General features: G+C 39.1%; 1 protein-coding gene and 1 long non-coding RNA gene across 2 annotated transcripts in view; one reads left to right on the forward strand and one right to left on the reverse strand.

Annotated features, from left to right (window-relative positions):
* The window catches only part of LOC113236310 (leucine-rich repeat-containing G-protein coupled receptor 4-like), a 54,941-nt gene extending 28,669 nt beyond the window's left edge, over window positions 1-26,272 (reverse strand). The window contains exons 1-3 of the mRNA XM_026472321.1: window positions 26,124-26,272; window positions 8,842-8,913; window positions 7,996-8,148 (exon numbers count right to left, since the gene is read on the reverse strand). Of these exons, the coding sequence (XP_026328106.1) occupies window positions 7,996-8,148; window positions 8,842-8,913; window positions 26,124-26,272 (374 nt within the window). The remainder of the gene's footprint in view (window positions 1-7,995; window positions 8,149-8,841; window positions 8,914-26,123) is intronic.
* LOC113236321 lies at window positions 3,810-5,227 on the forward strand. The gene is made up of 3 exons (XR_003310935.1): window positions 3,810-3,999; window positions 4,082-4,089; window positions 5,119-5,227. It is a non-coding gene; the product is annotated as an uncharacterized LOC113236321 (long non-coding RNA).
* Window positions 26,273-26,511: the final 239 nt, after the last annotated feature.

Here is a 26,511-nt window from a genome sequence, read left to right on the forward strand (position 1 = left end):
TGATCACATATGGATCAGAAACGTGGTCCCTCACTATGGACCTCATAGGAATCCTCTCCTCATGAGAGACCGATGCTCGGTATTTCCCTACGTGATAGAATCAGAAAAGAGGAAATTCGTAGGAGAACTAAGGTAACCGACATAGCTCGAAGAACTGCTCAGCTGAAGTGGCAGTGGGCGGAGCACATAGCTAGGCGAACCGATGGTCGTTGGGGCGGAAAGGTTTTCGAATGTCGACCGCGCACCGGACGACGCTCTGTGGTTAGGCCCCCCATCAGGTGGACCGACGATCTGGTAAAGGCCGCGGGAAGCCGATGGGTGCGGGCAGCACAGGACCGATCGTCGTGAAGATCGTTGGGGGAGGTCTATGCCCAGCAGTGGGCGTCGTATGGCTGAATGATGATGATGATGATGAGGTAATACGCGATCTACATATCTTATAATGTTGAAATAGAATATACACGTCACGTTCGACAAGCTCTTAGCCCGATTTTATCTTGAAAAAGTTGATGCCGAGCTATCCAATTCACCACTTAGAGCAAAAACTTGTTTACTTCAATTACGTGTGTTGTTTAGAATAACGTACACGCTCAACATAGCCTCGCACTAGGGAAACCCTGTGTCGCGGGTGCCATGGACACACACATAGACAACCACAAAGTACACCCAAAGTCACGAGAGAAATAAATGTAAGTCATACAAATATATCTCCCGGCCCGGGAATCGAACCTGGGGCCTCTGCGTGACAGTCCGGCATGGTGACCGTTCGGCCACGTATGCAGTTGTTATGTCAATATCGAAACATTTGCGGCGAGGTGAGCCGCACATAAATGTATCCAAACTTTGTTCAAAAGTGTAACTTTGATATTTAAAATGTGACATAGCTTCATCTCGTACTGAATGTACATTACCTACATGTATATTAAAAATAGATTGCGACGGAAGCTTCTCTGGAGATTTGTTTACTGTCGCTTTGGAATGAGAGCATGTAAAGTGAGACTGATTACATTAAAGCGAGTACACATTTTGTGTTTTTTGTGCAAACGAGGCACGAATAACTGGCGCCGACAACGGGGCTACGTGGGGGGTGTGGGGAAAGTGGCGAGCGCTTTTTATGAATGAAGCATGTCCGCGACTCGCGTCTCCGCCCACGCGATCAAGAAAGTACCAACAAAGGAACCAGCACATGACATCAACGCAAAAGCTGATGTATAAGTATACCTATATAAAAATGGTTTGATTGACCCCTGACCTTTTTTTTCACGCACACACTCAACATAGCCCCGTACTAGGGAAACCCTGTGTCGCGGGTGCCAAAGACAACCACAAATCACACCCAAACTCACGAGAGAAATAAATGTAGGCCTTACAAATATTTCTAATTCGATTCCCGGCTCGGGAATCGAACTTGGGACCTCTGCGTGGCAGTCCGGCATGGTGATCGTTCGGCCACGGAGGCAGTTAACCTACTTAACCTACATTACCTACCTACAATTTCAATCTCTGTTTATTATTGAAAACAGCCCTTATAAAACCTATTCACAAAAGCAGCGTTAAGAGCAATATTAACAATTATCGTCTAATGGCTATATTGCTATCTCAGTCTAAGCTACCTACTTGAAAGAATAATTTTTAAAAGGTTTGTTAATTATTTAGAAACTAAGAAACTCCTATCGACGTATCAATTTGGGTTCTGAAAAGGGCTACCGACGAAAGACTCAGTTGATGAACAGACTGATTACATTGAAAGAAATTTGAACTCGAAGAATAATTGTTTGGCTATCTTCCTTGACCTCGCAAAAGCCTTTGACACTGGAAACATACCAATACTTTTAAATAAGTTAGAAGTACTTGGATTTAGAGGAATGTAGCTCAAACTTTCTGACAGAAAACAGCGCGTGACGATTGACAAAATAACGTGAGACGAATTACGGGTTGAATATGTTGTTCCCCAAGGAAGCATAATAGGATCAATCCTATTCCTTGTCTATATTACCCAACTATGCGCTCTCCCCCTCTCTGGTGGAAAGATCATATTTTACGCCGTTGATACAGTTTTATTATTTAGCGCCTCAAAATCGAATGAAATATTTTCACAAGCTCAACTCCCAACCCCCGGAGAATGCTTTCTCAATACTAGTTCACCATTGTATAAGCCCTCGAATGTAAGCCGCTGTGCATGTCCAACACTGAACATCAGAAGCAATATTACATAATTAGGTGTCACAATCGATCACCACCTTAATTTCAAACACCATATTGTAGCGCTTACTTCTAGAGTTCAAAAGTTGATATAAGTATTTAAAAATTTAAGATATGCAGCTAGCAGTGCCCCTCTCAAATAAGCGTATTTCGCCCTCTGTCAATCATTGCTACTTTACTGCATAACATCCTGCGGTGGTGCACATAAGACCACCCTGATAAATCTGGAAAGAGCGCAGAGAGTGTTCTTAAAGTCAACAACTTCCTTATTTTCGATTACTCAAGCCGCAAACTCCTAAACGAGTGCGATGTTCTCTAGGTTCGGCAACTATTTATCCAACAAATAATTATGAAAAATCACTGAATTCCTCCGTTTGATTCCGTTATTTTAACCAACCACCGACGACTCGACACCTTTTCGCACAAATCTACACCACTCGCTCAGATTCTTCTGCTTCCTTGGTACTTTCCTTTACTTTAAATTTAATTCGCAATGAATAAAATGGAATGTAAAAAGACCGTCAAATTCTGGTTTAAGAGCAAAACTTACAATGAAACAGAGGGCTTGCTGGTAGTTGTTTCGTTATTATTTTTATATAACTACTTTTTTTAATGTTAAATATAGAAAGTCTGTTTTTATGAATATAAAGAAATTTGTCCAAAAATATGCCTAAAATGCAGGTACACATTAACTTAGTTTAGGCATCCCCATTGCACATTAGGTTCTAATAATTAATTGTATCGCTTTTGTGGCGTTTGTACAGGGTTAGCTTAATAAAATAACGTTTGTTGCTTCTCTTCTTCTTCTTTTAAATGTTATGGCTTCATCGAAATAATAAATGATTTTGCCAATGTCAAGTAAAAATAACTCTGTACGGTAGTTTAATATTATTATAAAAATTATACAAAAAAATGGCGATTGCGCCAATGTCCAGTACACGTGCGATACACGCCCTCTCAGGCCACTGTCTCCTGTCGTCATGACGGGAACAGCGGGCCGCAGTGTGACTTGTCTATTGTGTATGGTACATTATGCCAATACACTACAGCTTTACCATGAAGATTGTATGATTTAGGTGTTTATTTTAATACTATAATAGCTTTATTTACATTTGTTTTTCTTGTATTGTATTAGGTTAAGTTATGTTGAAATAAAATGAAACTTTATCTTTATACCTGGACTGATCTAGGTCGAATCGAAATATTTACGATACAGTATATTATGTATTTGGGATAAAAATAAAAAACTGCAAAAAATGTTGAATAATTATAAAGTTTAAAACAAGAACGTACAATTTTCCTTTTGTGTAACATAATGTAAAATGTTTCTGACAACTCCAAAATTATTTATGAATTAATTAGTTTATATATTATTTGAAATACCTATCTACTACGTACATCTTTTTTACAAATTTCGACAAAACGTCACGATCTCTGCTTTATAGGATATTTTGCCATATTAATGTAGAGTTACAGGATTACTAATATTTTTTTTGCAATTTCCAACGGGCATTTGGGCGATTCTTATGACGACAGACCATTGGAAAATAAGAGACGCCATTGTATTGGATGAACGGAGCTTACTCCGCTTACTCGACCCATAGCCCGAGAAGTTTTGCAATTTGCAACGAAACTAGAATGGCTGATGCCCGTGGCGCGGCGCACTGAAAAATGGGAGGCGGTTGATGGCACTGGGTAAGCGGTGCGAACCCGAATATTTTCACGAAATCTGGAATGGTCCCTGACTACAATAGATCGAAAAGACAGCGATATAGGCGAGCGAAATAGAAACTATAGGTAAATTTTATTAGTTGTCTATCTAACTCAGGTGACTCTCCCTGGGACTGACTGCAAAATAATGTATCGCCTTTTTTTTCAGGATGAGCCGTAAGTTCCCAGGTTCTTTCTTAGATTTTTAACATTACGTGATCGCAAATGCCCAGGATATCCCTGTAAGCTGTAGTAGGCACAAAGTACACCCGACAGAGGATTACATCTGGGGCTGTTTAAATTTACATACGAATAGGTAAGATTGACAACTTAGAAATTCCCGATGAATTCCCTGGTCGTTCGTGGTTAGTGGCAAATCGCCCGTGTCGCTCAGGCTTTGCTCCGATTCTGCGCTGATTGACTCCTTATCTCAAAATTTGTTAACAAAATTGCGCTGAGAGACAGAATTCACATTTTTGGCAGACAACGGTGTCTCTAGCCCATTTTTAAATCAAGGTCATCCGCTGAGCCTCTGCCGCGTCCTCAGGATGCGAAAAGTCGTGACTCGATTTTATTTGACCCAGGGTTTATTATCGAGTGGTACTATTGTTGTTGATGGCGCAGTAGGTGGTTAAGTTTTATTGAAATTCAGGATGTTTGACCACCATGATATTCAATTACTTTTTGTGAAATTACTCCACTACTTAGTTTGTTATAATTATTAAACAAAGATCGAAAACTTAGAAAAAAAAATGCACTTCGATCCGGCTGGATTCAAACCAACGTCTCCCAGCAAAACTATGCCAACTAAGCAACGGAACGAATCAACGGACCTTACGAATACTTTCATGCGTTTGTTGCAGCTCTTAGTCTCGGTTTTTAACGACTTTTTGCCGTAGCGCCATCTATGAAACATAATATATGAAACTTCTTCTTCACTCTGGGAGGTAGGTACCTTTACAGCTACTAGCCGATGACTAGAGACGTCACATTAATAATTGTTATTGAGTTTTATTGAATGTCAGGATATTCAATTATTTTTTTATGAAATTACTCCACTGTTTGTTACCACAAAAATTCTCGTAGTAGTAGGTGGGTGACCTTTATGGCTCGTAGCCCTAATAAATAAGCAGATTCTGGCGCTGGTTTGCTAATAAGGAGCAATAACGACGAAAACGAAACGACTATAGTTATTTGTTATGCAAGGTTGCAAAGTTGCTGATGACGCAAGTGCTTGTACTGTAACCTGAGCAAGCGAAGGAAGCAAAAAGATTCCTGAGGGTAGCGAAGGTTTCAAGCCACGAGACGCTGCCGAGCGAAACACACAACTTTTCACCTCACTATAGCGAGGAAAATGGTAGGTGAAACAAAAATAGTTGAACTGAAACATCACGGAGAGTGTTTTTTTTTTTTTTTAATAATAACGCACGCACACACTCAACATAGCCCCGCACTAGGGAAACCCTGTGTCGCGGGTACCATGGACACACATACATAGACAACCACAAATTACACCCAAACTCACGAGAGAAATAAATGTAGGCCATACAAATATTTCTCCCGGCCCGGGAATCGAACCCGGGGACCTCTGCGTGGCAGTCCGGTATGGTAACCATTCGGCCACGGAGGTAGTTGTGTGCGATGGAATTACACGATCTAATTTCGCGTTCCCCTTTCCATCATCGGGGGACTAGACGTAGGCTTAGGTACCACCCCTATGTTGTGGATATTCCAAAGATTCGCACGAAGCGTTACGCTTCCACTTTTATATGGCGAACCGCTACGGAGTGAAATTCCCTGCCTGCAGACTTCTTCCCTGAACGTTATAACTTGGACCTTTTCAAGGCGAGAAAGAATATGCATTATTTAGGTGTGCATGCTCGATCGTCGATCTCATCGTCACTTTCCATCAGGTGAGATGGAGGTCAAATGCGCACTTACATTTCGTTTACAAAAAAAAACTAAAACATCAGTTTTTACCTTTTTTTACCTTCGGAAGCATTCTGAATTTACGCCTCATCAATTTTCATTCTTGCTTGTGCTTTTACATATATTTTGTGTGATTAAGTGATTATTGAAATTATTTTAGTTCTTCGACCCATTAAAATAATTTAATAAACACAATTAGTTATCCTTGTCAATTTAATGTCAATAATAACAAAAATAAAATATACCTACCAACGGATTTATATTACATTAAATAAGTAATGTGGGTAATATGTCTTTTTTTAACCGACTTCAAAAAAGGAGGAGGTTCTCAATTCGACAGTATGTTTTTTTGTATGTATGTTACGCGATAACTCCGGTATTCGTGAACCGACCTTCCATAGTGGTCGCATTTCATTTTGAAGAAAATCATCCAGCTCTAAGGGTGGCTGTTCACGCATGTTGATTCATTTTTATAAATAGCACTTAAATTTTATTTAAGGAGCAATTTATTTTAATGGTTGATTTTGCTATTTCTCCAATTCAAGGCGTTTTTCTCTCAATATACTTTGAGTAGTGAGAACCGATTTTTATTATCTCCTGTGTCAAGTCATGTATAGTGGCGAACTAGGGGATATTTCTTACTTGCGCAAGTACTTTTTATTTATTTATTTTATTTATTAGGTTCACCAACGTTGTGTACAATATTACTTATATTCGATATACATATATTATTTTATAATCTAATTGCCACAAACACTTAAAGGTAAACACAACATGCACTGACTAAAAGCTAACAGTATCTAATAAAAACTAAAAACTAACAGTGTCTAAATAAAGTAAACAATAAAGATCACAATATGGAGCACAATATACTGAAGGTCACTTATTTGGTACAGTCGAGTAAGTGAGAAATTTTCTTCCGAATCTTGAGAGGTGAATCGTGGTGAATGTCAATGCTATCACTGAAACCATTCACCGTTCTACTCAACCTTGCGACGGGTGAGTTTGAGCCAAATACAGTTTTACGTAAATACTTTTGAGGTCGGTTTTTTTAGTACTCTTTACTGAGATTATTTTTCATCCAAAGAAAAAGTTAGGTGCACCGCAGTCTATCGTCAAGCTCGAATTTCAAAAACCTTTTGCTTTTGCGCGCAGATTTCTAATGAGAAAGTAAGCTTTTCCGAGCTTGTGAGGTGAAAATTATATTGTGTAATGTGTATTGCGTACCTACTTTGTTGCCGCACAACACATCTTATGGGATGGTCTTTAAAACTTTTTACTTTTATAACACCTTGATTTTCCTATTACGATAGAATTTGTAATTTCTATTATTAACCCGTAACTTTATGAAGCGAATGATGCCTCAAATAAGTTGATATCGGCTGTACGGGTCTATTCTCCTTCACCATTAATCCTTCGTGCCTCCCACTGCCGGGGCCTGTGGGTCTTCTCTAAGGCGAGGGTTTCGACGATAGTCCGCCAAGCTGGCTCAATGCGGGTTGTGGACTTCTCTCGTTTTCCGAGAATTGTGAACCTTCTTCGAAGTGTAGGTTTCATCACGATGTTTCCTTCACCGAAAAGCTCATGGTCAATTGACAATTACAATAATTCGATATATACCTCCCACACAAGTGATTGCTTTTTAATTATATCTATTTTTATGTACTTAATAGGTTCCATGTCTGAAAGAAGAAACATAACACTAAGCAATTTTTTTGCTTTTGCATATGGAATCTATAATAAACATAAAAAAAGATTTATTTAAATCAAAAAGCAAAAAATTGTATTTGGCTTACAATAACTTACGTGCGAGGTATCGAATTGTTCTCCTTCTTCATATTGTATTGCCGTCGCGGTGAAAGGATTTGACAATCGCCGTAAGGCGAAGCTCGGGCTCATGTGCCTACAGGGAGCATGGATTGTACGTCGTTGGAATCGTCGTCGGAGTCTCCTTTCGTGAACCTCTATGGTGATGATAGATCTGTGCAAAGCGACAGTACAACACCACGAAAGGAGTGGCACTCAAGGGCGCGATACCTTAAATCAAGGTTTATTTTGTTATGTTTTAGTGGAAGCAATCGATGGCGAAGGAGTGTATTTTTGATGTTGGCGATGGTGTAGTAGACTACATAGAGCGTAAAGGCGGTTGCTCACAGGAAATGTAGCCGCGGCAAGTCGCGAAGCGCGTGCGCCGGCAGTCGCCGCAGCGCGCACGCGTCCAGCCACAGCCGCGCCAGCGCGCCGCCCGTGCCGCCGCCGCTCAGCGCGCCCGCCGACACCGACTCCAGCCGGTTCAACGACAGGTTCCTGTGCACATCCAACACCATAATACTTCATTTGTAGTCAAGTTACTTCGACAACTCAACGCCGTTTAATCAATTAACGAAATATGCGCTTCGCTCGGTCAAAATGAGTGCCACGTCATTATTTTTGTCATTTTCGTGGTCAGTTCAGTGGACTGCGACAGGCTGATAATGATGATTTAGCGTGGTCACATTAAAATAAAGGCGTAGCTTCATGGCCGTAAAACAATAGCCATATTGTAAATACAAATTGTGAGTGAAGCTAGTACGAGTTTTTTATTGAGTAAAGTTATTGGCGAATGTGTAGAGGATGAGGCGGTAAGTGAGTGACGGGTGGCGGCGGCTAACGTCGCGGGTTCGAGGTTGATCCTCGCCGGCGGCGGCGACACTCGTCGCACAGCCTCAGTGCCGTACTTGAATATTCGCCGCTGGCATTACAATTAGCGACATTTGCATCGTACCACCTTCCCCGCCCCGCACCCCCCACACCGCCCGCAATATCGCCGCTCACTTCGCTCGAAACTCAGTTCATTCGCCTTCGCTCGGTATTTAGGTCGGGTCATGATGACATGCTGGTTGTTTATCCGACCACCTCACGTACGTTAACGCACCGTCAACGGCTTTATAGCCATCAGTTACAGTCCCTGTGTGGGGCGGGGGAGGCGGGGGAGGACGGAGCCAGTCGGTTGCTACTCACAGGTCTCTGAGTGCGAAGGCGGGAAGCAGCGCGTCTCGCGGCAGCGTGCTGATGTTGTTGCTCGAAACGTCGCTGAAACAATCACACGTACGTTACACCCTCCGAATTTTCTTTTCAAAACACCATAAAAAATCCAACATGTTTTGGTAAAGTTATTAAGTCCTAGTTTTATACATAAAACTACAAAAATGTGTCTATGTACTTTTATGGAAAACCGTTGAGTTGAAACAATGTGAACCTTTTTAATTTATGGTTTTCCTCGATCAGCCAAAAAAAAGAAAAGGGGTTGATTTCGTACATCGAAGATATTTTGTACAATGTATTTTGGGAGATTATTCCGCGATCCGTAATAGACCGCGTATACCTAGTATACGCGGCGGTTACACAAGTAGGTATATTTCAAAAAGTTGTTCGCTGTTTTTGTATCTGTGTAGGTCGCACCGCTCAAATAGGTACTGGAATTAAGAGCCTTGAACACCGCCGTAAAGTTGCCTGCTTATCGATATTCTACAAGATATATCACGGAGAGTGTGTGAATTCATTCCGCTTTCCCCTTTCTATCATTGGGGGACCAGACGTAAGCCGGGGTTCAACCCCTACGTTGTGGATATTCCATGGATTCGCACGAAGCGCTTCGCTTCCACATTTATATGGCGAACGGCTATGGAGTGGAATTCCCTGCCTTTGAATGATTGATTTGTTTCCTGACCGGTATAACTCGGGCCTTTTCAAGTTTAGGTGTGCATGTTGCATCGTCGACTTCATCGTCACTTTTAGTCAGGTGAGATGGAGGACAAATGCGCACTTGTTTTTTAATAATAAAAAAATACTTCTGAATATGTGAATGAAACTTATGAAATCTCTAAGCAATATCTAAAAGATGCACAGTTCCCGATTGTTAAAATAAGAAAGATGCAACGCCTCTGTTGTTCTTGTTAACTGGTGAAATACTTTTACACACTGTGTGTTCTGCAACGGTTTTATTAACAATGTCACCTAAAAACTTAACACAGAAAAATCTGCATCGTGTCTAGAATGATCAGCTCTAATTATCTACAGTTAGTGGATGAATACACAGTTTTTTGTATAACAAGTACTTACATTTAATTAGTGTGTGAAGTTTGAGTTTAGTTTAAATAAGATATTTTAGTTTTGTTAGGAGTTCCTTCCGAGTCAGGAGTGAGAAATAGTGAAGTGGATTCGGATTTTATACATATTTAGGACATTAAAAAATATGTAAATAACCTAAAAAAATGGTTTTGTTTATTTTTGTTATTTATAAACTGTAATAGCGTCTTGGTTACAATAGCATTTAGAGTTTACTAACACCGTTCTACCGATTTAAGCAGCAGTATTCACCGTCGTAGAGCTTTCGGTTTTACAATTGTGGTATTGACGCGCTATTGTACGTTTTTAGAAGTACAGTTGCTGTAGAATTCTCAAATATAACGGCCTAAGCGTACTGTAGAAACATATTTATCTGCTGTAGATATCTCGTTCCAAAGGCTGTAGTAAAATCTATTTATAATAATAATAATTTATTTATTTGATGTAACATTGACACATATTATTTGTTAGTAAAATCACTTAATGCTATTGTTAGTAAGTACACCATTATACATAATAGACACTGCTGGAAACATGCAATTCACAGCAGTGCCTCACGTATGGACGGTCGAATCTGTCCGCTATCGAGCTCCGGATGTGGTTGGGGCTGGCCCGCACTCGGCGCACCAGAGACGTGCTCCGCTTGCGCATGGTCGCGTAGAAGCAGTCAACTCTTGCTTCTGCGAAGATCCCTGACGCGCTCCAGGAGCACGTTTAACAGCTCCAGCCGTTAGAAACATACTATATACCATCTAAAGCGTTTTGAATGGTATATAGTAGAATTGTTTGAATGGAGGAACTTCTAACTTCAAAAACCCTCCACAAGACCTCAAGATGTTATAAAAGCTTCAGAAATATACGACATACCACCTAAAGCGTTTTGAAGGAAGCTAATAACTCCATTTTTAATCATTAAACTATGTAATCTGTTACTGTCTAGTAGTTACTACTTAAGTATTATTGATATTTGCAAAGGCCGAGAGAACAAGCTGGAAAAGCCAGTAAGAAGCGTAGAAGGTAATGTGCATTGTTTTGTCTGTTGCTTATTGGTTACTTGTAAGTTTTTTGATATACTATATTTTTATAGAGGAATTAATATATGTGTCCCATATTGTTTCTGGGTTTGAATATTTCTAGTTTTTTAAATCGCAGCCAGTTTCTTACTCGTAGCACTCAATTAGAACTTACTTTAAATGTTAGGATAATGTTCACTTTGTATGTCACAATTACTTTTACTTCTTTAGTTTTGTACCAAAAATGTTATTGGCTTGTTTTTTTATGCAGATTCAAAGTTTATTATTCCTAATGAAACTGAGTAAGCCGTTATTATTTAATTGTTACTGCTTAATTTTTGTTGATATTCACAAAGGCACGGGGCAGAAGCTGGATAAGCTAACAATAATCGTAGAAAGTATTGTGCATTGTTTTAATTATTGCTTGTCAGTTGCTTGTAAGTTTTATATATTCTATATTTGTCTGGTGGTACTGATGTCATATGTCCCATTTTGTGTCTGGGTTTGAATATTTCGGGTTATTTAAATCGCAGTCACTTTCTTACTCATAGCACACAGTTATATCGGACTTTATATGTTGGGATAATGTTATCTTTGTACGTCACAGTTACAGATATTTTTTTATAAAAATGTTATTGCTATTGCTTTTCCTTGCAGATTCAAAGTTTATTTTTCTTAATGAAACTATGTAGGTAAGTCACTACTATTTAATTGTTACTGCTTAATTTTTATTGAAATTTGCAAAGGCAGAGACGTAAAGTTGAAAAAGCTATCAATAATCGTCGAAGGTATTGAGCATAATTTTATTTGTTGTTTACTTGAAGTCATTTAATATCTTCTACTTAGCCAGTACAATTAACATGATGTGTCACATTTTATTTCTGGGTTTCAATGTTTCTACTTATTTAAATTGAAGCCCTTTTCTTACTCATAGCATACAGTCACATGTAATCTTATATGCTATTATTACTATTACTTTTCCACCTTAATGGCTAACAATAAAAATATTTTAACTGTGGTCTTTATAAGCAAGGCTCTCTTAGTAAAAATCACAATGAGCTTATTTTTGCAGTGGAATATCACTCACTGGGTATGTTAGCCATTAATGAAACGTGGTTGCGACCAAATGAGGAAGGCAGAGCGCCGGCTCTGCCTGGTTATAGGTTGATTAGCGCACCAAGGCCATTAAACATTCGCAATGGGCGTGGCGGTGGCGTGGCTTTCTTTGTCAAAAGAAAAAGAATTAGAGCTAGGGTTTGGCAGCATCCTGAATGCTCATCAGTTGAACAGGTCTGGTTGAAAGTTAACATTAATGGTTGCAAGATTTTTTTGGGCACAGTTTCTCGACCTTCCTTGTGAAGTGTTGATATTTTCTTGAATGATTTGTCTGATTCTGTTAGTTCTTTGGGACTCTGTGACGGTTTAACATTGCTTGGCGATTTTAATATTGATTTGTTAGTACCAGATAGTATAAATTCCGTAATTTTTTTATTTCATTAGTATTCGTAATTTGAAGCAAGTTGTTGCATCTCCAACTCATTTTACAGACCATAGCGAGACTCTTAGACGTTGTGTGTACAGATGTTCTCCTGAGAAGTGTTAAAATTGACATGGTGGGTAAACTAGCAAACCATGCCCTGATTATCTGCGAATATAGTTTCAAGAAGCCGACGATTCCTTCAAAATTAATTTGTAATAGGCCTTTAAAGGATATTAATCTCAGTCAGTTTAATTTTGACCTTAAACTTTTACCATGGTTTAGAGTATCCGACAGTTACAACGTTGATGAAATAGTATCTTTGTGCAATACACTACTTCTCAATTTGCATGATGTTCATGCTCCAATTAAGTCAATAAGAATTAAAAAACAATCGTATCTCAAGGTCACTAACACCATAAAACTTACGATGAACATGCGAAATGAAGCTCATATGCGTTACATACGGACTAAAAATGAATCCCATACAGAGTATTAAAAGCAATTGAAAAATTTACTTAATTCTTCTTTATTCTAAGAAAAACGTGCTTATTTTAATCATAATGTTAAAGCTTAATGGAAAAACTTAAAATCACATATTTTCCTTCCAAAATCAGATATGGACCCATCTCTCTTCTGCTGAAGATATAAATAAATTTTTCGTAGACCTGCCTGGTTCCAATAAAGTTAATTTGACTGATTTTATTTATTATGAGTCGCGTAGATTTGGTTCTTCTATATTTAATATAAATTGTTTAGGTGATGAATGTATTTTAAAAATAATTGGCTCTTTGAAATCTAATGCTCTGGTTTTGATGGAATTAGTTTAGATATGCTTATGTTAACCTTTCCTAATACTATTACATCTTTGCTGCTATTACATCTAGTGAACAGGTCTATTATCACAAGTACAGTCGCGTGCACTGAAATGTATACGTTCACTTATTTTCGAAAATATGTAAACATCAGATATTTCAAAAATATGTAACCTTGTGCTGGTTTCAAAAATATGTAATCACGACATTATTTCAAAAACTGTATACTTTTATTTCAAAGAAAAGTGAACAAACTACAACCAGTGAAAAGTATACACTTCTGGTGTTAAATATATGTATCCATATCATTTTATCATAAATATGTATCCACTTTTAAAACTATGGAATTTGTTAGGTTTTTAGTAATATTTGCATCGTTCTCAGAAATATGTATACACAATAAACATACGCGCCGGTTGCAAACTTTTTGTGCGTATTTTACTAACTCGGGCGGCAACAACGTCAGTGTTATTCGGTTAAACTACCCTCAATTTTTTTTGTTGACAATCATAAGTGAACGGTATACTATATCCATTTGTCTATGTGGTGCAGCGCAAGTGATACAAGTATTTTCCGAGTTAACGAAATAAATTAGTTGCGGACACGATGAGTAATACTCGTAATAATTATATTGTGCCTTATCGTATAAGTTCACATGAGAAGCATAAAATTATAATTTTGAAAGAGCAGGGGCGCTCAGTTACGGATATTGCCAACGAAATAGGAATAACAGTAAGTATTTTATGAGTATTATATCGATACTATAGCGAACATACTTATACATATAGGCTAGTTTCATTTTTTATTTTTTTTTATTTTTTTATTTTGTACAAGTTACAAGTTGTTATTCATGTTTTCAGAGAAAAACCGTATATCTTTGGCTCAAACGGTGGGGCGAGGAAGGTAGCGTAGATTGCCGTAAAAACAAAGGCCGTGCGCGTAAGACTACCGAAGCGCAGGACACCGAACTTGTGAGCAGTGTCTACCGTAATGGATTCATTAAAATCCGAGACTTGTCAGAGTCACTACAAGTTTCGTCGTCTACAATTCGACGACGCCTACACTCAGCTGGCATACATTACAGGACTCCAGCTCGGAAACCAGTATTAACGGACCGCCATAAGCAACAACGACTGCAGTTTGCCAGGGAATACTTAAATTACGATTTCAGCAGCACCATTTTTTCTGACGAAAAAGTGTTTGTTTCCTCTGCTGATGGACGTGTTTCCTTATGGCGTCCCAATGATACTCGGTATTTAGAGAAAAATGTACTGCCATCGAGAAGAAGTGGCCGGATAAGTTTTGGTGTTTGGGGTTGGATGGCAGCTAGTGGTCCAGGTGAACTAACCGAAATTAGTGGTAGGATGAACAGTCAGCAATATAATAACATTTTACAAGAGGTTTTGTTACCTAGTTTGGAGGTATATTTTCCTGAATCCGGTACTTTGCCGTTTGTGCAGGACAATTCCGCTGTTCACAATTCCCGGTTGAGCCGAGCCTGGTTCAATCGCCATCATAATAAACTTGATTTGTTGCCGTGGCCGCCAAAAAGTCCGGACTTAAACCCCATAGAAAATCTATGGGGTTTGATGGTCCAGCAGTGGGACAGCAACCAAGCAAGAAACAAAGAAGTTTGGTTGAACATGTCCACGAAATATGGGACAGTTTTAGAGGGACTAACACGTGTTCTAATATGGTTTCTTCAATGCAAGAGAGGTTGCAAGCAATCATCGATTGTCACGGTGGTTACACAAGATTTTAATTTTTCTTAAGGTTCATACACGGCTGTAAAAATATTTATTTATTGCATTTCATAAAGTTAAGTTCTTGAACAACATTAATAATAATAATTAATAATAATAATAATAGGCTACGGGAAGGGCAAGACTCTAAAATTGATAAGAATAATAATAAATTGCCGGTTTTCCGGTTTTGAGGTTTCTTACGTTAAAAATTTAACGTTTATACAGAAATAAGAGCGCGTTACCGCGAATATGATTACGTTACTTGTTTTACTACCTTTTTCGTAGATGTCACGTTTTTGTCGGAAATGAGCGATATAACATTTTGTAATTATCACACTTAATACAATCTGCGTTTGTCAAAACAACGAGTTTCTTTGGATGTATAAATATAGATCTAAAGAAATTCTTTGTTTTGACAATGATAATGTTGTCTATATGCATTATTATAATGATATATAATAAATAAATACCTTTTATATTTACTTTGCAATAAAATGTATTGATTTAACTTTATACTAAAGGCAAAATAATGATTACAATTAATAAAATCACAATTTGATTCTGCAAAGCCTTGTATTATTGTTATACCCAACAACTGCAGACACGGTATATTTATTTTCTAAATACAAGATTATTGAAAATTTGCCAACAAAACTTAACTTAGATGGGGATTTGTTCGCTAATTTATAATAATCTTGTATTTGTATACATTTCATTGAAAATGCACAGTATTAAATATTTATGAAAATGATATGGATACATGTATTTAACACCAGAAGTGTATACTTTTCACTGGTTGTAGTTTGTTCACTTTTCTTTGAAATAAAAGTATACAATTTTTGAAATAATGTCGTGATTACATATTTTTGAAACCAGCACAAGGTTACATATTTTTGAAATATGTAATGTTTACATATTTTCGAAAATAAGTGAACGTATACATTTCAGTGCACGCGACCTGTCTGGTTCCAATAAAGTTAATTTGACTGATTTTATTTATTATGAGTCGCGTAGATTTGGTTCTTCTATATTTAATATAAATTGTTTAGGTGATGAATGTATTTTAAAAATAATTGGCTCTTTGAAATCTAATGCTCTGGTTTTGATGGAATTAGTTTAGATATGCTTATGTTAACCTTTCCTGATACTATTACATCTTTGCTGCTATTACATCTAGTGAATAGGTCTATTATCACAAGTACTTTCCCCAAACAATGGAAAACATCCATAGTACAGCCCCTTCCAAAGACCTCAAATCCTTCCACATTTAAAGATCTCAGGCCGATTAGTATCCTAGTTTACCAGCAGCTTCTTGTTTATTTAGAGGAGAATTGTATTCTCCCTCAAATACAGTCTGGATTCAGAAAGAGTAGGAGCACGGCTAGTGCTTTGTTGAGGGTACAAGTCATTTTCTTGAAGCGCAAGACTTAGGGTTGTGCACTGTTTTAGTACTATTGGATTTTTCACGTGCTTTTAACACTCTAAATTTATCTCTTTTAGTTTCTAAATTGCTATGTTATGGATTTCATGTATCTGCGGTTAAATGGTTCCACAGCTATCTACACGACCGACAACAAATAGTAAAATTGTGCAATGTCAATGGCTCTGTAGCATTTTCTTCTCCTTCTGCTGTTACACGTGGTGTACCACAAGGATCCATCCTTGGACCTTTATTGTATATTCTCTATAGTGCTGACATCATAAATTGTGTTAAACATTGTAAAATACAGCTATATGATGATAATGTTCAGCTTTATCTTTCCTGTAGACCTGAAGAAATTGAATCAGCTGTTAGGAAAATCAATGAAGACTTAGGTAATATGTAGATATTACCTAGCAGCTGTAGAACTGGTCGTCCAGAAATTGCTTGAAGTTAAACCCGGACAAATCTAAATTTATGGTACTAGGTTCTAGGCAGCAGCTTGCTAAAGCGGTTTCTTATTCTCCAGCCATTAGATTGAATGACAAGGTTATTGAATCCTCGGAGATAGTAAGAAATTTAGGGGTGCTAATTGATTCCGAACTAAGATTTGAGAAGCACATTCAGGAGCTAGTAAGTAACTGCTTCTATCGCCTGAAAGTGCTTTACATAGTACGCAGGTTTCTAAGCATTGAACTCTGCATTAATCTAGTAGAGTCTCGGGTACTTTCCAAATTCAATTATGCAGACACCGTATATGGTCCACGACTCCTAGCTAAAACCAAAAGCCTAGTGCAACGCCTACAGAATGCCTGTACCAGATTTTGTTTTGATGTTCCTAGCAAGAGTCATGTTACACCATTCATCAACTATGCGAAATTGCTGAATATGTCATCTAGGAGATCGGTTCATTTTGCATCTCTACTCTTCCGTATAGTGAAAATATGCAAGCCTTTTTGTCTGTACAATAAACTCACCTGGTCCTCTCGAAAACAAAGGTTTCGTCTTTCGCGTGGTGTTGTTCTCAAAGTACCTCCGCATAATACAACTGCCTTTAAGGGTAGTTTCAAATATATGGCCGCTAAAATATGGAACAATATTCCCCCTCCCCTGCACAACCTGTCAACCATTAAATCTTTTAAAATTATAATAAAACAGTACTATCTAGAGCTCCAACTGAGCGGCTAGGTAACAATTTTTGTTTATTTTTATTTGTTTAAGAGGAATAAACTTTAATAGAAACTTTGATGGAATTGCTTGCTTCAAGAGAGGCAGCCTTTTCTAGTTCTAGTTTTTCTTTATTAATGTCTCAGAAGAGCAGTATTTCATACATTCAATTCTTGTAATAATTCCTAACAAGTGCAGTATCAGCGGGTAACCGATAGATGCACGTCGCGTCCGATCGGCTGGCCTAGAAATCTTTGGGGGAGGCCTATGTTTAGCACTGGACGTCTTCCGGCTGATATGATGATGATGATGATGATGACGTGCAGTATTTCATAACGTTCAATTCATGTAATAATCCCAGACACGTGTAGTATTTTACATACATTTAAGGGTAGCCGCATCCGATAAGAGTACGCAATGTAAAATGCGCAGAAGTTATTTACAATACGCAACTAAGTTCAGTGTCATTTTGTAGTTCTAGGAAGTGGAGATTGTTGTGCGAAAAAATATTTATAAATTATTTAAAACCAAGAAACTACCTAAGTCTGGACATTTTTATGTATTTGATTAAAACTTTCTGGTATTTTCAAATTGTTACTGAGACTAAACTAAGCATATTTTTTTAATACTGACTGTGTATCAAATCGCCCAAAAACTCGTCTAGAGGTCAAACTGCAATCGATTCTGGTCACTTGCAACATCCATAGTTGCAAGTAACCCCATACTTAGTAGCAATTTTATTCTGAAATGGCTAAAGTGTGCAAGAGTACGCGCGTAGTCTCAGACCATTTTTTTAGAATGGTGTACTGCAGAATGTAATATCTATCGCTGTGCCTCGTTCTAAGTCAACTGAAACCTTTTGCGAGAGTCTACTATTTTTGTAGGTTGAACAGTAGCGATGCGCCACTTTGAATGATACTAATCATTCGAATGGGCAAATCATTCGAATAAGTCGAATCCAAGCACAATCATTCGACTCGAGTTGAATGATTTATCAATACCGAATGAGAAATGCTCAATGGAATCTATGGATTAATACTACTAATTAGTAATGAATGACATTCAAATCATTAGAATACGAAAATTAGTAGGTTACTAATTTGACATTCGAATGACAGGATTACCGATTACTATTACAGGACAGGATTATTGTCGAATATTGAAATCATTCATAATCGCGCTTCGCTATTGAACAGTGTGTACATATGCTGCGAATGTGCCTGAAATATCGGTTGCAAGTGCGCCTAAAGCACCACCACCACTCTAAATGAGGTATGTCCGTGCAACAAGTAGAGTCTTCTCAGCTCTCCATGAGCAAAGGGCCATTCATACCGAGATAAAGTATCACATTATTAGAGGTTATTCGTGCAACCGATAAACGAAGTCCTATCAAAAAAGGTGTTGCGTACTCTTACCGACGCACATGCGTTCTCCTACCCATAGTACAGTGTAAGAGTTCGCAAATCCAATTTTGCACTTCTTTATCAATTACAACCACATTATTAATTATAACTACTTTTCACGTTAGTATGTAAAAATCAGATAAGTAGACTACATTAATAAAACGACAGCTGATTTTTAAAACATTTTTGGTTTCCTTCTACTCCAAAACTTCAAAACTTAAGCGCGTCGTCATAAACCCTGGCTACCCTAATAGTTCCTATTGTCAGTAATTTTTGTAATTGGTTTTAGTTAATATTTAAATTACATTTTATAATTTTAGTGTTTACTACACTAGTACTTACGTGCCATCTCATCTTGTAAAAGCGGTTCCAACTGAAAACCAGCGTTACAGCTGTGCTGTGACATATGCTGTGTTGGATCCGTTTCAGCTTATAAATATATGTAATCAATAATTTGTTTTATCTGATTTGTTTGAATTTTCTTAAGCTGAATAAACGTTTCTTTATTTATTTCTTTCTTCTTCTTTGAACAGAGACATATTCAAAGACGCAGAGGGCGCGTGCGCAGCGCGAACTGTGCATACGGCCAGCCGTCTATCCCTGTTTTGTCCCAGCTGATGCGAATATTGAATTTCTCCAGATTGTCAGGACTGTCCAATTTATTGTGTACGATTGATAGGTAGTGTACTACGAGTATCCACTTTCGCCTAAAATCAGCGTTTCTAAATCAACCAGCTGTTACAAAGAAGCAAGGGTAGAGAAACCGAAATACCACCATAAGTTCTTTTATTCAGCCAACGAGCGAATTTACGTTATAGTCGTTCCACTATAAAGTTATATTTTTTTCGTGAGGATCCCAAAGGATAGCCGTACTCAAGTTTACCGCGAACATACGCATGATACAAAACTTTTGCCACTCTGCTGTTCTGGAATTGTGAAGCAGTCCAAAGTCACGAATTTGTTCTCTATCCAAAGAAGCGTCATTTAAACTATATCTACGAAGCAAAGGATCGTTTACGCGTAAAGGCGTTTAGTGGCAATCGATTAACCCGACACCACTCGGCGTCGGCGTCAATATCAAATTGTAGCGCCTCATTATCTAACGCCTTACTAAGCTTCTTAAAAAGCGAACAAAAGACATTTCGTGGATAGGATATAGTTTCGTAGTTCATTAATCATGAGTAAGAAAAGTGTTGGTCTTAAGGTACTTCCGTGACTCACTCCGGATCTTGTATAATAGTTAAGAGACTCCTAACTACCTACTCTAACAAACTGATGTCTACCACCCAAGTAAAGGCCCATTTAGATGGAGAGAGTTTCTCGTCTCGAAGATGCGATTATCGAAAGAATATAAAAAACTTTCCTCGTCTAAACATTCGCGATTATCGACCGTGCACGTGTGCGATAATCTCCTCGCCTTTCAATATTGAACGTCTCCGTGTAAACAGAACTCGAAAGCAAAAATCGTATTTCGAGTTTCTGTGCCAGCCGTTTCTACCACGAGTGCGGTGCGCGAGGGTGTTTTGATTATCACTGCTTTTCTAAGACAAGAATTAATGGAAGGAGAGCGAAAAAAGAATTTCAAATAACGGTGAGTGAGTGAGTGCCTCTGTGGTCGAATATAGCGTGGGCAATATAGTATTTAGGGTGCTCTCGTAACGAATATGGCACTCCTTTCTAAATCCAGGAAGAAAAGTCGTGCCCGCACTTTTCAAATAATGGCAAGTTGGGTATCGTTTTTGAGGTATTTGGGGGTGCTCATTACGAACATAGCATTTGTTTCTAAATCCAAGATGGCCGACACGACTTTTCAAGTAAATGTACTTTTCAATAAACACTCGAACTAACTCCCCACTCACTCCCTACTCACTCACTCACTCACTCACTCACCCACTCACTCACCACTCACTCACTCACTCACTCACTCACCCACTCACTCGCCACTCACTCACTCACTCACCACTCACTCACTAACTCACCACTCACTCACTACTCACTCACTCACTCACCACTCACCACTCACTCACTCACTCACTCCCTCACTCACTCACCCACTCACTCACAACTCACTTACTCACTAACCACTCATTCACTCACTCACTCACTCACTCACTCACTCACCACTCACTCACTCACACACCACTCACTCACTCACTCACCACTTACTCACGCACGCACGCATGCACGCCCGCGCGCACGCACGCTCGCACGCACTCACTCAGTCACTCACGCACTCACTCGCCTTAAGGCCCATTTAGATGGAGAGAGTTTATCGTCTCGAAGATACGATTATCGAAAGAATATAAAAAACTTTCCTCGTCTAAACATTTGCGATTATCGACCGTCCATGTGAGCGATAATCTCCTCGCCTTTCAATATTGAACGTCTCCGTGTAAACAGAACTCGAAAGCAAAAATCGTATTTCGAGTTTCTGTGCCAGCCGTTTCTACCACGAGTGCAGCGCGCGAGGGTGTTTTGATTATCACTGCTTTTCTAAGACAAGAATTAATGGAACAAGAGCGAAAAATTTCAAATACCGGTGAGTGAGTGAGTGCCTCTGTGGTCGAATATAGCGTGGGCAATATAGTATTTAGGGTGCTCTCGTAACGAATATGGCACTCCTTTCTAAATCCAGGATGAAAAGTCGTGCCCGCACTTTTCAAATAATGGCAAGTTTTTGAGGTACCTATTTGGGGGTGCTCATTACGAACATAGCATTTATTTCTAAATCCAAGATGGCCGACACGACTTTTCAAGTAAATGTACTTTTCAATAAACACTCCTCACTAACTCCCCACTCACTCACTCCCTACTCACTCACTCACTCACTCACCACTCACTCACTCACTCACTCACCACTCACTCACTCACTCACGCACTCACTCACTCACTCACTCACTCACTCACCCACTCACTCACAACTCACTCACTCACTCACCACTCACTGACTCACTCACCCTTCACTCACTCACTCATCACTCACTCACTCACTCACCACTCACTCACGCACCACTCACTGACTCACTCACCCCTCACTCACTCACTCATCACTCACTCACTCACTCACCACTCACCACTCACTCACGCACGCCCGCACGCACGCACGCACGCACGCACTCACTCACTCACTCACTCAGTCACTCACGCACTCACACACGCACTCACTCGCCCTATAAATTTATCATAATTGTCAGTTTTGTTTGTGTCAGTAGTTATATAATTTAAAAAAAAATGATAAATCAAAATTATATTTCTATACAGTGCAATGAACTTAATATTATCAGCAGTTCCAAATTTGAATGATTTTTGCGTCATTTCGATATATCCATAGTCAATACCGCAGTAATCACTGAACTCGAATGGCAATTCTCGCACTCAAAACGGTTCGAACCGATTTGTACGATAATCGTATGAACTTGAAAAAATGTCATACGAGATCGTGTTTAGACAAGTCGAAAACTCGTAAGCAAGAATCTCCTTACTACATATTTCTCCGTGTAAACAGTCGAGGAGGCGATTAAGTTGCTTACGAGTCTCGTATGACATAATCGTAGGCGAGATTTTAGTTCTTGCCTGAATGTAAACATTATGATACGATAATCTTATGGCGATTATTGCTTACGAGAATCGCCTACGAGTTTTCGTCTCGAAGCGTGCGAGAAACTCTCCCCATCTAAATGGGCCTTAACTCGCAAAGAACTGCAGAAGTTTGGGCGTGAAGCCTAAAGCTGCCAGGTTTTGTAATAGAATATCGTTATTCACAAAACCAAAAGCGGCAAACTACTTGCTCTCCCAAATCCATTTCAGTGCATACGTAATCAATAAGAGAACGTGGTTGGTATTTGTCGACCTAGCTACGCGGAAACCGTGTTGACTGTTATGAAAAAGGTTACGGATTTGTCTCGTTATATGGAAGTTTAAGTGATATAACTCTTTTACTCCCTATTCTTGACTATGCCGACGTTTGTTACTTGGATGCGACCGAAGACCTTTTAAACAAACTAGAGCGTCTACAGAACCTGGCTATCAGATTTATTTTCGGTCTCCGAAAATTTGATCACGTTTCCGAATTTCGTGCTCGGTTAAAATGGCTCCCAATCCGCCTTCGCCGTGATGTGCATATCCTGTCCACCCTTTTTAATATACTTCATGACCCAAATTCCCCTTCCTACCTACGTTCCCGGTTCCAACTGCTTCCCCCTCCTAGCCGCTCAAGGCGTCCGTGCATCACTAAGATGCTCGTTCGTCCTAGTTGTAAAACAAATTTCTTTTACAACTCCTTTTCCTCTCGTGCAGCGCAGCTGTGGAACAGACTCCCTTCCCATATTCAGTCTAGTCCGTCAATTGCTTCCTTCAAGAAAAGGTTGACAGCGCACTTTCTTGCTGAACTCTCTTAATAATAATCATATTTGTATATGTGTAAGTTTATTGATACAATGTATTATACGTTATGTAGTCTATTTATTTATATACTATTTTAATTATTTAACGGTAATTTTATACATTGCATATTTTATACATGTAGATCATCTTTTGTTATCTCTTTTGCACGCCGTTCCCCGCTTAAAACCTTTGCTCACACTGCCTTGGGTTGGCTGGAAGAGATCTCTTTTAGAGATAAGTCCACCTTTGCTCATCTTATGTTATTTTTTTTTGTTTCTGTTTATTTGTTTGGTGCAATAAAGAATATATTATTGTTTCAAATATTTTTCCACAAACCGGTAGTACTGCAATAGGCCTAAAATTGTGATGTTACAATCAACTCCTGGTTTCGGGATATGTGTCACTCACTAGCATTTCCCTTGTTCCGGGAAAGTCGAATGAGTTAGCGAAAGATTATAGGAATAAAGCAGTGGCGTAGTAAGCGCAGATATACAATCTTTCATTATGAAAACCGGAATCCCGTCCAGGCCCCCAGCTGAGTGCGTTTTTAAGTCTTTTTATCCGCGGCCGCCTGCCCACACCCCTGTTTGCCGTTGTGCATAAAGGACTCATCCCGTCGGCGCTGCGTTTTCTTGTCTTTAATGTATTCCCAGAATTTAATAGGATCGTCAATTATATTTTTTTACATTACATGTTATTACATGTGCTGCCTGTGTGCATTGTCTATTAAAAATTTTACATGACCTCTGTAATATTTGAACATTGCTCAATATAAACTACTGGATTCAAAACAGTTTTTTAAACAGTTAACTGCCTCCGTGGCCGAACGGTTATCATGTTACCGGACTGCTACGCAGAGGTCCCAGGTTCGATTCCCGGGCTGGGAGAAATATTTGTCTACTTTTTGTCCTACATTTATTTCTCTCCTGAGTTTGTGTGTAATTTGTGGTTGTCTATGTGTGTCCATGGCACCCGCAACACAGGGTTTCCCTAGTGCGAGGCTATGTTGAGTGTGTGTGTTATTATTATTGTTATTAGTTTTCAATGAAAATGTTTATTCTCAATATTTTGTATTATTTCGAGAGTGTACCAAGGATATACATATTTTTTTAAAGATCTCGAATATATATATTTTTTTTCACTCGTACAAATGTTTATAAAACAATTCTGTGGCTACGTCTACGTCTTCAGTAGCCAACAGATCCAACCAACCCCAACTGACCCAAAGCTTCATGGAACGCCTCAAAGTAGGGCATTTTTTTTAATGTAAAGAAGGAGCCAAACGAGCAGACGAGCCACTTGATGGGAGGTGGTCATCGTCGCCCATGGACATTTGCAACATCAGATGAGTTGCCTATGCGTTGCCAGCCTTTGAGAGTCCTGTGAACACGCTTTTTGAAGAACCTCATCTCATAGCGCAAAGGAAACACGTTAGGAGGTAGATCATTCCATACCTTGCAGGTTCGAGGAAGAAACGAACGAGATGCCCGCGTGGTCTTACAATGCCAGGCATCTAAGATGTGGGGATGGACTCTACTGCTTTGGCGGGAAGTGCGACGGTAGAAACGAGATGGTGGCACCAGTTCCAAAAGTTCCTCAGAGCATTCTCCATAATAAAGACGGTAGAACACACAGAGAGAGCCAACGTATCTCCGTAGGCTAGGGGGCTCCACACCGTCTACGAGTTTGGGATCGTCGATAATATGAACAGCCCTACGTTGGATGGAGTTAAGTGGGTTAAACTGGTATTTGGGAGCCCCTGCCCAGAGATGCGAGCAATACTCCATATGGGGCCGTACTTGTGTTTTATATAACAAAAGTCTAATTCACATCTAATGAGATCAATAACGTCTCGAGTTATAATAAAAAAAACAACAACAATACAAATACCCTAAAATAAATATACATATTTTAGATACTAGCAATTAAACATCTTTTCTTTCAGTCTGATTCTCTATTCAAGATGTTCCCACATCTGAGTGAAAAGTCTGATGATGCTTATCATAGGTATCCAGCGGCGATTGGCACTTGCCCGCCCCAGTGCTAAGAATTATTGAAATTGCGTAGTATATGAATTATTATTATAAAAGAACGAGCGTGCATGAAAGCATTGACGTGTGTTATTCAGGAGAAAGAAGTGCGTCAGAATAGTAGCAAATGGCAGGCTATGGTCTCTGCCTACCCGTGGGAAAAGGGCGTGAAATGTACGTAAGTGTTTCTTGTAGTTCATGTGAACAATTTACCAGCAAGTAGTTTCCGATATTATTGTAATATTGCTACGAAACGTTATCACATATCAACAGTATCTCTTTATAATAAATGGATACAAAATCAAGTGATGTGGCCATCAAATAATATTGTCATGGAACTAAATTAACTCCGACTGTTGTTTCGAGTGCAGTTGTTGTGCAGTGCAAGTTGCTAAAGACGGCGTTTGCCGCCGAAATTCAGAGACAAATATAATGCGACTGAAAATTACATGTATTGAAAAAGTTTGGGCGACGGCAGATCGTCAATTTCTCGCGCTTAAAGTGTCAACTCGTCTTGCATAGCCCACTTCCCGCGCTGCAAACATTGTACTATTTTAACTTCCCTCCATAAACGAAAATAAAACATTATTATTACGATAATTTTCTTAAAAGCTAGTAGCAAAAAAAAATTAAGTGTGGAGTAACAATTATGCCATAGTATGTAATATCATTTGCACTGGTATGTGTGCTCGGTTCAAACTTGGAACACAGAAGTGTATAACCTCAGGTGCTGGCGTTGCGTATCGGGGCGGGTTTCAATAAAGTAATGCCTGTTCCCAGTGAGAGCACAGTCCCCCGCGCCCTCGGCCCGCCCCGCCCCGCGCCTCTTGCGACCTCCGACCTGCGGCTCGTTATTGCCGTCATCAATCATCGCGGTTACAACTCCCCCTTGCCACTACCCTCCCCAACTTGATCACTCGGCAACTACACCGTGTTAAAAACAATTAGCTCTACTTAATTGATTTAAGAGTTACCTACTGACACTGTATCCGATCCATCGTGCTCTGGTACCTGCACGCACAACCATCTATTTATCTAACCTCACGTACACGTAGTTGACAGATATGGAGTTGAAACCAAACCGAAGAAGTTAATGATCTAGTTAAGGTG

The sequence above is a fragment of the Hyposmocoma kahamanoa genome, unplaced genomic scaffold (genome assembly GCF_003589595.1).
Source record: "Hyposmocoma kahamanoa isolate Upper Pololo Valley unplaced genomic scaffold, ASM358959v1 91, whole genome shotgun sequence".
Lineage (NCBI taxonomy): Eukaryota > Metazoa > Arthropoda > Insecta > Lepidoptera > Cosmopterigidae > Hyposmocoma > Hyposmocoma kahamanoa.